The 10,924-nt window shown below is 38.5% G+C and overlaps 1 protein-coding gene across 1 annotated transcript; it reads right to left on the bottom strand.

Annotated features, from left to right (window-relative positions):
• Positions 1 to 294: 294 nt before the first annotated feature.
• On the bottom strand, positions 295 to 10,705 carry LOC104536772 (intestinal mucin-like protein). Its single transcript, XM_010179489.1, has 15 exons — positions 10,564 to 10,705; positions 9,799 to 10,046; positions 8,480 to 8,663; positions 8,149 to 8,353; positions 7,400 to 7,578; positions 5,267 to 5,336; positions 4,849 to 4,949; positions 4,645 to 4,676; positions 4,293 to 4,470; positions 3,585 to 3,689; positions 2,923 to 2,963; positions 2,276 to 2,398; positions 1,709 to 1,807; positions 903 to 1,035; positions 295 to 317 (listed from the first exon to the last, which is right to left on the bottom strand). The coding sequence occupies exons 1-15, from the start codon at positions 10,703 to 10,705 to the stop codon at positions 295 to 297; spliced, it is 1,863 nt and encodes a 620-aa protein (XP_010177791.1).
• Between the last annotated feature and the right edge of the window lie 219 nt (positions 10,706 to 10,924).

Below are 10,924 nucleotides of genomic sequence, written 5' to 3'. Positions count from 1 at the left end.
ATCAGAAAAAGCTTTCAGTGAAATAGCTCCAGAAGATTTTTGCAGCTCAGCACTCTGAGCTTCACTAGTGCACTCAAAGAATCGTCTTCAGTGGTCTTTCTGCTTCAGTTTAAACTTTGCCAGAGAGATTAGACAGTGAATGCTTAGAATAACAAACGTAGATATAAAAGTATTTATTTAAATACAAACATATCAGCCTCTATGGCTGGAAGATGGGTTGATTTAAGAAGAAAATTAATTCTATGTATTGTTGATTCAAGTACACTGGCATACTTACAGGTTTTGCAACAACCATTAGGTAACAATGTAATAGTCCCCTAAAAGAACAAAGAAACAAGAAAAATAAGATTATTTCCTTTCCCTGTATTAAAGAGCCTTCTCGGCCAACAGCTGAGGAAAACAATTCCTCAATGGCTGGAAATAACCAGCAAAACCTGTAGCATTGATCTGAATAAACAAAGATAACGGTATCTTCCAGACTTGAAACCTATCAATTTAGAAAGGACTGTGCAAATAAAGATAATGTTTTGAAGTCTATAGTTAACATCACACAATTTTTTCTCAGAAGCTATTCCAAAAAATGTTTTCTCAGAGACTTCTATATTTGAATGGGGAATATGCACGGTGTTACTAGCAGCCTAATGAGGGAACAGCTGGTTTTTCTGTAACATTCAGAGGCAGCTGCTAGTTATAAGCCTTGAACTCTCACCCAGATACCTTATTTTATACACGCTGTGCATGGATGGTCTGTGCATGGATGCAGCAGAAACTTTGGCCCTCGAGACTAAGAAACTTTGGTGAAAGGTCATCAGAACTTAGCTTGACTTCTGTTGCCAGGCAGGTGGCTGAACTAAACTGAAGCAATCTAGGCATTGAGTAGAGGGTAAGTTTTCCGCATTTACTTACAGGTTTGCAACTCTCCTCATTGAATGGTGGGCAGGTAATCTCAGACGTGGAAGAGATAAACTGATTGTGGATATTTACACAGCTATAAATAGTGCAGTTGTTGTTAGGATCATTTTTAAACTCTCCAGGCTGCAAGCAAAATACAAATTTTAATAAGAAAAGCTGAAGGGAGCTCAAACAGAAATTTTCCTGTCCTCTGACAATGACTTTCATCTTTTTTCCCAGTCAATTATTTTTATGTTAACGGCCATTTTAGATACAGATTATTGCATGTATTGCAGTATGCCATATGTGGAGAGGGTTTTCAGTTTTACATGGGATTGTCCTTGGAAAAGAAAGATCCCTCTAAAGTATGGAGAGTACATTAGATTTATTAACAAAATCATCCATGCCAATGGATTTTGCCTAGGGAAAGCTAAATTGTTATATGTTAGTTAAGAACAATCCTAAACTTTCACCCTACATGGTCATTAAAGTTGTTTCATATGCAGGCTTTACTAGTGCTTTTCGGTACACAAAAGTCAAGTAATATTGGAAGCCCAAGCTTCCAGATACAGACATCACAAGAAAAACCCTTCTAATGGTATTGGATTTGTCATTCCAGGAAAAGCCTTCCAGAAAATTTTATTTCATTATTCCTTCCTTTCAGCCAAAAATATTGTAGATAGGCTTTGTTTTAGGTGAGCCTCTGACCTTTCAGGCGCAAACTTACACTAAGCCTTATCTCTGACAAGCAAATGCTCCCTCTTTGAAAGGGAGATTTACAAATTTGGTAGAGACGTAGGATGTAGAGCATACTTACACTCAAGATGAGGTCAGGAATGTTTGGTGTATGTATAACACACTTAGTCTGCACACATTTTCCGCAACATTCACCTTTAACTGGTTGACGTTCATATCCCTAGATATTAAAATTAATCAAAAATGAAAGTACTTTCATAGATGCATTTTTGAGAAATAAATGAAAACATACTAATGCATTAATTGATTGTGCTTTGAATTGTACTCTAGACTTCTGCCTTTCTGTGCCTTTCTGTGTTCCAACCCAATGGAAGGCAAGTAATAAAAGCAGGCTATAGGTGGAATAAATTAAAACACTATAACAAATATGCCTAATAATTAAATATCACTCCATTAAGTGCTCTGCAGACATTTTCCAGCTAATCCTACCAATGTGAACTGCATACTGTAAGTTACACAGGTAAGCTTCATGCAATAGGTTGCTCAAGGACAGTTGGTATATATGCTAGAAGTTGGACTCTGGATTTCTGCTCTCTGTCTTTTGCTTATACCACTCATTGTTCAAACCACTTTTCATGGACATGGGTATTTGGGGGGGGGGGTTGATTGTTTTAAGTTTGTCACTTACTGGCTCACAATACGTGTTGCATGGAATATGTTCACATGAGATGATATTCAGCTGAGTGGTGACATTAACTTCATTAGTGCAGAAACAATTCTGACACTTATCAACAAAGACCGAGGAATTAGGCTATAAATTTTAAGGAAAAAAAAAAGGGTCATATATTAATGAGATATGTGTGACAGACATTTTTTAATTTTAACACGATCAGTAAACCAAGCAATGAAGAAGGAAACAACCATAAATAATATTGGGTAGCTATTTGGCTAGCCACTTATGAAGACAACATCTTAAATACTGAATTTAATTTAACATGTGTCTTCATTAAAGTCCTATGTATTTTCATTTTTGAAAACACAGTCTTAAAACTGCAATAATGTGCTGATAGTAAATGTGGACTGACTTAAAAATGCATTCACACTTAACTCTAAACCCAAATCTCTCTCTGATACTGACATGCAAACAACAATTCAGTCTCTTCATACACAGCAACATTTTCAGAAAATATTTAGGCTTTGTGAAAACTCCTGAGAGGAACCTGGAATTTTCTAAAATACTGATTGTACTAGATAAATGTCCTCATAGCACTTCTGATAAAGTATGCTAACTGGTCTTTTAAGCATTTTCAGAAGACTGTTGAAATAGGAACTTACCAAGAACTCAGCATTCTGATATACACAGACCCTCTTGGGAACTGTTAACAAGCAAGAATTTAGGTGGTTACACAGAGGGGAAAAAAAGTTCTTCACCCCACTCCAGTCAAACTCATTTCTTCCACAATGAATCACAATGCACATGGTCAAATATATCAATTATTCCCCACTTCTGGTAGCATGTATGACATATATAAAGCATAAGAACAAATACTGCACGTGCAAAAAGGGAGGAAGATTTGGCCCAATATGCACAGTCCGGTTCATAGCCAAGAATGTCCACTTAACACGTACAAGTAGTTCCTTGTTTCAGTTAGCAAGAACAAAGCAGTCTTTGTAAAGTTATCTTCTACTGGAAATGCTTACAGGGACATTTTGCTAGATTAACCTGAGACCACAGTTCCAGTTAATTCTGTAGCCATTCTTACACATATGCTTACAACCAGGATAACTGAACTCGAGCCACTAGAGCTGTATCTGATTTCTTAGTTGTTCATCATAACCATAGCAGTAGTAACCAATGTCAATAGTAACCAATTAGTAGAGTCTGATTTTGTTTATTACCTCTTTCAATAAGCTAATTCATACAGTCTTACTAAGTGTGATGCTAAATTACATAATATGTAATGCTAATAATTTTAATATATTTCCAACGGACTTACCACACTGGTACACAGGACAGCACTGACCACTGGGGATGTGGGAATGAACTTCAAATCCCAGTGTACACTTGGGGGCTTTAGTTGTGCACAAGCTTGTATTGCATTCTGGGGAAAAAAAAAAGGAATAAGCCAGAAAATACACTAAATCGTGGCTAGTAGAAACAGGCATCTATCAAAGCATTTAGGGTAGACTTTCCATTGCTAGGAAATAGTCCAGATCCTCTCCAAAGAAACAAACTGCAGAAAGAAAACACATTTTTCCTAGTGCATATAGGCACTGGATTGAGCGACTGCACTAGTTTACAAAACTTTTTCTACTATGTAATTAGCAAGTGTTAAACATGTGTCATAATTCTTTGCAGAGAAGTAGTGGACAACTGGCACTCTCCCCAAGGTTGTAGGCAACTGCCAGAAACTTAAAACCCACCTAGAAATCCATAATCTAGCTGCATTTTACTTGAATAAATTGTGGTCCTGAACTCAAGAACTATAGATTCTGTTACGTTGGGCCACATAATTTGAAATTCAGTATTGCATTATTGAAACATACATTCTGTACCACTGGGCAAGTTATTTTTAAAAAGCATGAAGAAAGATATTATTTTGTGACTTTCTGCTGCAGGTCTCTGGTGCTAAACTAGTTCAGTTTTCTTTTCCTTTCTACTCATAAAAGGTATAGAAAGACTAGAAATGAATGTATAAACTCACTGCAGGTGACAATGGGACAACAGGAGTCTTCAGAATTGACTTCATTGACCTCATAGAAGCCTTCTCCATCACAACTGGTCTTACTTTGTTCGGCACATTCATGAGGCTCACACACAATGCCACTTCCACCTTCCAGGCAAATACAGTCCTGACAGTCTACTGTAAACTTTTCCCCAAACTGTCATTAAAGAAAATAAAGTGAGCGATTGCATGGTTACCAAATAAAAAGAACAGAAATAAAAACAGGAAAGAAAAGTTGGGAGACTGCAAAACAAGACTGCAGCAGTGGAGACCACTCTTGTCTCCTCACCCTCAGCCTCTACTTGAAATACAACAGCATATGGCAGCATACCTCTCTTGGTATCTTATCCACTCCAACACAGCCTGTGAAAATATAAAAATAAATTTCAATTACCACTTATATAACAGTAGACGTCTGTACTGTATGTTGTATGAGTACTGCATACTATGTATTACACAGAGCTATGTTGCGTACATGAGAAGGAAACAGCAAAGAGGAAACTAACATGCATCCAACTGAAGTGGAAAAACTCACCACATGTTTCCACACAGACATCCACACCAGAGTCATATGGCATTGTTCCATTAGGACAGAAACAGCCTTCCACTTGTCCAGTTGAAGTTTCATTCTGTTGACTGTATGAGACAAAATTTTCAGAGGATAATCATTACTGTCAGAGGCATACAGAGGAATATTATGCCAAATAACGTTTCACTGAAGATACGGTGGCAAAAGATCTGCACATTTGCAATTTTGGCATTGTCAATGTTCATGTTTGCTACAGCCAAACAACATAAACAGTATAGCCATCCAGATTTAGGATCAAGAGAACAGTGGTGCCAAAACTGACAGTCAATTTAAGACATGACAGGAGACTGATTTCTCTCATCCACCTATGCATTTCATATGACCGCATGTATGAGCTATAACCAACAGTGAAGGAATTCTTTACCTTGATTTGCAGGTTCTCTCTTTAATAGGACCACATGCTCTGTATTCTTTATCTGAGGGGCATTTATAAGCTGGAATGGGAGAATAAAAAGGAAGAAGAGCTCAGAAACAACTATCATATAAAAGCCCCATAACATTATGCCAAGAAATTAAACACTGACTACTCATTTTCCTATGTATCTTTGACAATCTTGAGAAGCAAAGAGAAAAAAAATCAAACCAGATGTCAGACTCATGTTTCTGAACGGAATTATTTTATGCAATTTAGCCATAGAGACATAGCACCGTACTTTCCATTAAGGAGATAAAGCCAAGAGTTTACATCTCAATTATAACATTTTTTGTAATTTCACTCTTGTTGCACAAGTTCTCAAAGAGGAGTGTATTCCATTCTCCTTGAGAAGCTGTCAGCTCAAGGCTTAGACAGGTTTACTCTTCACTGAGTTAAAAACTGACTGGATGGCTGAGCACAGAGAGTTGTGGTGAATGGAATTAAATCCAGTTGGTCGCCGGTTACAAGCAGTGTTCCCCAGGGCTCAGTTTTGGGGCCAGACTCATTTAAAATCTTTTTCAATGTCTGAATGACAGGATCGAGTGCTCCCTCAGCAAGTTTGCAGAGGACACCAAACTGGGTGGGAGTTTTGATCTGGTAGGAAGGTTCTACAGAGGGACCTGGACAGGCTGGATCAATGGGCTGAGGTCAACTGTATGAGGTTTAACAAGGCCAAGTGCTGGGTCCTGCACTTCGGTCACAGCAACCCCGTGCAATGCTACAGGCTTGGGAATGAGTGGATGGAAAGCTGCCAGGCAGAAGAGGACCTGTGGGTTCTGGTTGACAGCCAACTGAACATGAACCAGCAGTGTGCCCAGGTGGCCAGGAAGGCCAATGGCATCCTGGCTTGTGTCAGAAATAGTATGGTCAGCAGGAGTAGGGAAGTGATAGTGCCACTGGTGAGGCCTTGATTACTATGTTAGATTTTGGGCCCCTCACTACAAGAAGGACATTGAGGCACTTCAGCTTGTACACAAAAGAACAACAAAACTGGTGAAGGGTCTAGAGCACAAATATTACAAGGAGCAGCTGAGGAAACTGGAATTGTTTAGTCTGGAGAAGAGGAGGCTGAGGGGAGACCTTATTGTTCTCTACAACTACCTGAAAGGAGGTTGTAGCAAAGTGGCACTCTTCTTCCAAGTAACTAGCATAGAGATGAGATGAAACGGCCTCAAGTTGCACCAGGGGATGGTTAGGTTGTATACTGCAACCCCCCTTCCTATCCCCCTGCACCACTGGGCAATGCACGGCAGGGGGAAAGGGGGAGCTAAAGAAAATGAGTAACAAAGCTGAGCCTGGGAAGAAGGGAGGTGTGGGGGAAGATGTTTGACTTTAAGATCTTGTTATATCTCTCAATGTTCTACTCTAACGTTGCTGGTAACAAAATTAAGTTGTTTCTGTTTTTTGTTTTGGTTTTGTTTTGTTTTTCCCAAGATGTGTCTGCCTTTTGCCTGTGCACCATAAGTAGTGAGAAAGAAACAACCCTCCCAGTCCTTATTTCATCTAATCCCCTTTTGTGGGCATCATGGTTCCCAGTTGCCCATTGGGCTTAAACCATGACAGCTTCTCTAATAGTTCAAAATAGATCACAGAATCACAGAATCTTAGGAGTTGGAAGGGACCTCGAAAGCTCATCCAGTCCAACCCCCCTGCCAGAGCAGGATCGCCTAGATTTGATTGCACAGGAACGTGTCCAGGCGGGTTTTGAATGTCTGCAGAGAAGGAGACTCCACAACCTCTCTGGGCAGCCTGGGCCATGCTCTGTCACCCTCACAGTGAAAAAGTTTTTCCTCATGTTTCGATTGAACCTCCTATGCTCCAGCTTGCTCCCATTGCCCCTTGTCCTGGCATTTGACATCACTGGGAAGAGCCTGGCTCCTTCCTCCTGACACTCGCCCTTGCTATATTTATAAACATGTATGAGGGCATCCCTCAGTCTCCTCTACTCCAAGCTGAAGAGCCCCAGCTCCCTCAGCCGCTCCTCATAAGGGAGATGCTCCACTCCCTCCATCATCTTTGTGGCTCTGCTGGACTCTTTCAAGCAATTCTCTGTCCTTCTTGAACTGATGGTCAAATACTTACAGCAAATGCCATTGGTATGACTTCTCCAGTCAATGCATACACCCTGATCAGTGCAGGTGGCAGCATAGATTTGCAGACTTGAGCATTCCAAGTCTAAGTTGGGAAGTACACAACTATCAAAAACACAGGCTGCATAGTACTTCTCAGGACGGACAAAACCATGGCATGGCTTGAACACACTAGAAACAGAAACATTTATCATTATCAGTCACTGAGTGATCCATCAATTCTTCAATGTTCTTAATATAATGCGCCAACAGTCGTGCTTAAGAAGATGTGAACAAGCACTATTACTGAGAGATTTTTACCAAGAGCACTTATCTAGATTGTAACCTTTCAACATATGTTAAAGTATTCCCTCCTAATGTACAAAACATTCAGGCACCAATATTTTCCATCCAGGAGCGACATGAATATTAATAACTATTAACTACTTTTCTAATGAGATTTTGTTAGATCTTTTGCTTTTTAAATTCTGACATGATGTTCTAAAACTGAAGATTTGTTTTCAGTTGGACTCTGTTTTCTTCTAACAGAAGAGAACATTAAGAAAGGTTGATGTAGCAGCCAGAGCTTTGAAAGCAAACAATCTGCTAAGAATGACATCTAGAAACAGTAAAACGAATGGAAGCAACCCAAGCTATAAGAAATGGAGCAATAGTTATAAACACTTTTTACTGAGAAATTAATCCTAAAATTGCTACTTAATTTGAAGATCAAAGGCTTGTAAACCCCAAAGGAATGTCTACCTTCCCAGAAGAAGTTCACAGATGGAAGACTCTTTGCAAGGCTGCACTGGAGTTGTGCTAGGTACTTTTGTAGGAATTAGGCCTGGAGAGCATTGTGGTTTGGAGGGATCAACAACTTGCCAATGATCTGCCATGGTTTCACAGTTTTCTGCAATGTTTCCATTCGGCAACATGCAATCATCTGCTGTGTTGTTATTGCAAGTACCTAAAATTGGGGAGAAAGTAATCACTCACAGATTCATTATCAAATTTCATTCATCTTTGTGGCAGGGCTGTCATTTATCTGATTGCAGTTTTCTGAGAGTACAAAAATTACAAGAGTAAGCCTTACCACACTGTCCCTGAGTGTTGTTGCCAAATAGGCTGTAGGGCATTCTGATAGAAAAGGACAAGCCATTGTAGGTTACATTCATCTTTAGTTCAGGAATTTCCACTACACGATTTATGCCTGACTCATAGATGCTCAGGCCAAATTTTTTATAAGGCAAAGCCACTGGCTGTTTGTTTACTGTCACCTAAGAAATAACAGAAAACAGAAAAGAGACATATATTTAGTTTGACTTTAGAAAACAATTGACTGTTCATTACTTTGGAGATAGAACCTAAAGACAAAATTGTGCTTTTAGTTTGTAAAGTGTCCCCGTGTTTCCTTTTGCGTTACTAGAAAGTTGAACTTTTCTTCTCCAAGCCAAAGAAAAGGCACTTCAGCCACTAATAAACTAGACTAAAATACAGAGTTTAAACCAGCTAAATTCTAGCACTCAAAAAATTTATTAGAGGGACTATGGCACTGGGAACATCCTGTAAAAATGCAATATGAAATTCTCCTAAATTCCTAGTGCATACAGTTTTAACTTTCTTGGCATAAAGGGAACATACTTGTAGGAAAATTAAATGAAAGAAATAAGCCAAAATCTGTATTATTTATTTTAATGCAGTAGCCAGGATATACTTATGGAACTAACGCTACTGCTTTTACTCAGCAATGGTAGATTTCCTTGCTTTGGAGAAAAAAAAGAGGTCTAGATGCTGCAAATTTTCAACAATATATTACAACCTAACCTGTAATATTCCCACACATTAGTGTACAAAAATAAATGAAACAAGCTCCACAAAAGCCTAAAGCCAGACACTTCTTGCCCAATTTCAAAGACCCAAAGCTGGGTCATCATGTTTATCAGTGAAATAGACACATAAGAGACCCTATTCAGAAAAGGCGGCACCAATCAAAGCTAGTAATGACACTTCTAAAAAATGTTTAAGCTCAGTACTTTATAGTTATGTCTAGTTTATGTTGTATCTTCCCATTCAAAATTTATTATTTTCCTCTGTTACATAAATATTAATTATTAATTAATTTATTTTATATCCTTAACTCTTAGCAGTTTGTTCACATTTAGGTATTTAGGAGAGATAAGGCACTGCAAATATTTGAGATAAAAAAGGGAAGAAGTTGTAGAAATTTTTCCCTATGTTCAGAGTCAAAAACGCAGTCCTTCAAGGCAGTCCTATTTTATAATCCAAACTGGAATTAAATCTAAAACACACATTCCTTTTAAATTTTTTTTTTCTAATATTGTGGATATAATAATCAGGTTGATGCTGTATTAATATTTTAATCAAGAAATCAAAGGTATCATTCTCCAATACCTCTACTTGTAGAGTATTTGGCTTGACTGTCGCTATGCGCACTTCCTGAGTCTCATGTCTCACAATGAGCGTCCGAGGACAGGAGACTACATCCCGTGTATCACAATGGTAGTTATCAATGTAGACACCAAAGTTGTCCACTTTCTTAGAAATCTCTTCCACAAGAACGTATGTACAGTTCCCTTGGTAGCTGTAGTACAATCCATCAAAAGTCATGTAATGTGGGTCTCCCCAGCCAGTGCAGTAGCCTACAGAAACATAAAACTAGGTTAGCTTCTTATGGCAACATACAGAATCAGATCAGACTACAAACTAAATGTGTAGGTGTGGGATTCATCTCATCTAACTTCAAACATTTAAATTTTTAAAGTGTATATATCAATGCATGAGTTTATTATCTAGAATTATTTCTGATAGACAACTGAGAATAGGATTAACTGCATCCTAGATATACCTTTATCAATAGTCTGAAAAAATAATTTATATGTAGGCTTCTAGCTTATAGATGTCTGCATCTGGACATTTAAATCCTGCCTAGGGAGACCAATTTATTCTAATGCAATAGTTATGTAGAAATAATGCCAAATCAGGTAAAAGCCCCCAATTAGCTAAAAAGAATCAGTGAAGCACTCCAAACAGACCAAAACTAGAAGTCTGAGAGTCTCAGTGAGTCACAACTTTTATCAACTTGTGATAAATATTGTTGCTTTTGACACTAGCATTGTTCCCACAAGAGAGAAAATATTTAACAAAATATATACTTACAATCACACTCCCAGTGCCAACAGCATCCATCCTCATCAATGACTTGCACAGGAGAAAGCCCATTGGCACATGTAGGCTTAGGAGGTGGATTACAGATTACGGGAACCACCTGAACTATATTGTCTTCTATACATATTGCCATAGTGCAGTTACAGAGCCACCATGAATCACCTGGCTGTGTTTGAAAAGAGAGGGAGGGAGAAGAGAGAGAGAAACATTACAAAGCAGTCAGACTGACAACAGTTATGCTCGAATATCTTTTTGCAGAGTTTTAAAACGTCATATATTTATTGACCACCAGAAGTATGAAAATGGGAAGGAAGTGCATCAGTCAACACCATCAAGGCCTGCAAGATGAGCT

This window comes from Mesitornis unicolor, unplaced genomic scaffold, assembly GCF_000695765.1.
Source record: "Mesitornis unicolor isolate BGI_N332 unplaced genomic scaffold, ASM69576v1 scaffold9072, whole genome shotgun sequence".
In the NCBI taxonomy this organism is placed as follows: Eukaryota; Metazoa; Chordata; class Aves; order Mesitornithiformes; family Mesitornithidae; genus Mesitornis; species Mesitornis unicolor.
Note: the sequence above shows the minus strand (reverse complement) of the source record. Positions and strands in the feature narration are given on the sequence as shown.

What these genes read in the sequence shown, in the direction of transcription:
- LOC104536772 (XM_010179489.1), bottom strand. Translation starts at nt 10,705, where the DNA reads ATGGCAATATGTATAGAAGACAATATAGTTCAGGTGGTTCCCGTAATC. An exon ending in TTGTCCCATTGTCACCTGCA is followed by an intron (nt 3,690 to 4,292) that starts GTGAGTTTATAC and finishes TTTTTTCCCCAG; the next exon opens with AATGCAATACAAGCTTGTGC. An exon ending in GGAGAGTTGCAAACCTGTAA is followed by an intron (nt 318 to 902) that starts GTAAATGCGGAA and finishes TTGTTCTTTTAG; the next exon opens with GGGACTATTACATTGTTACC.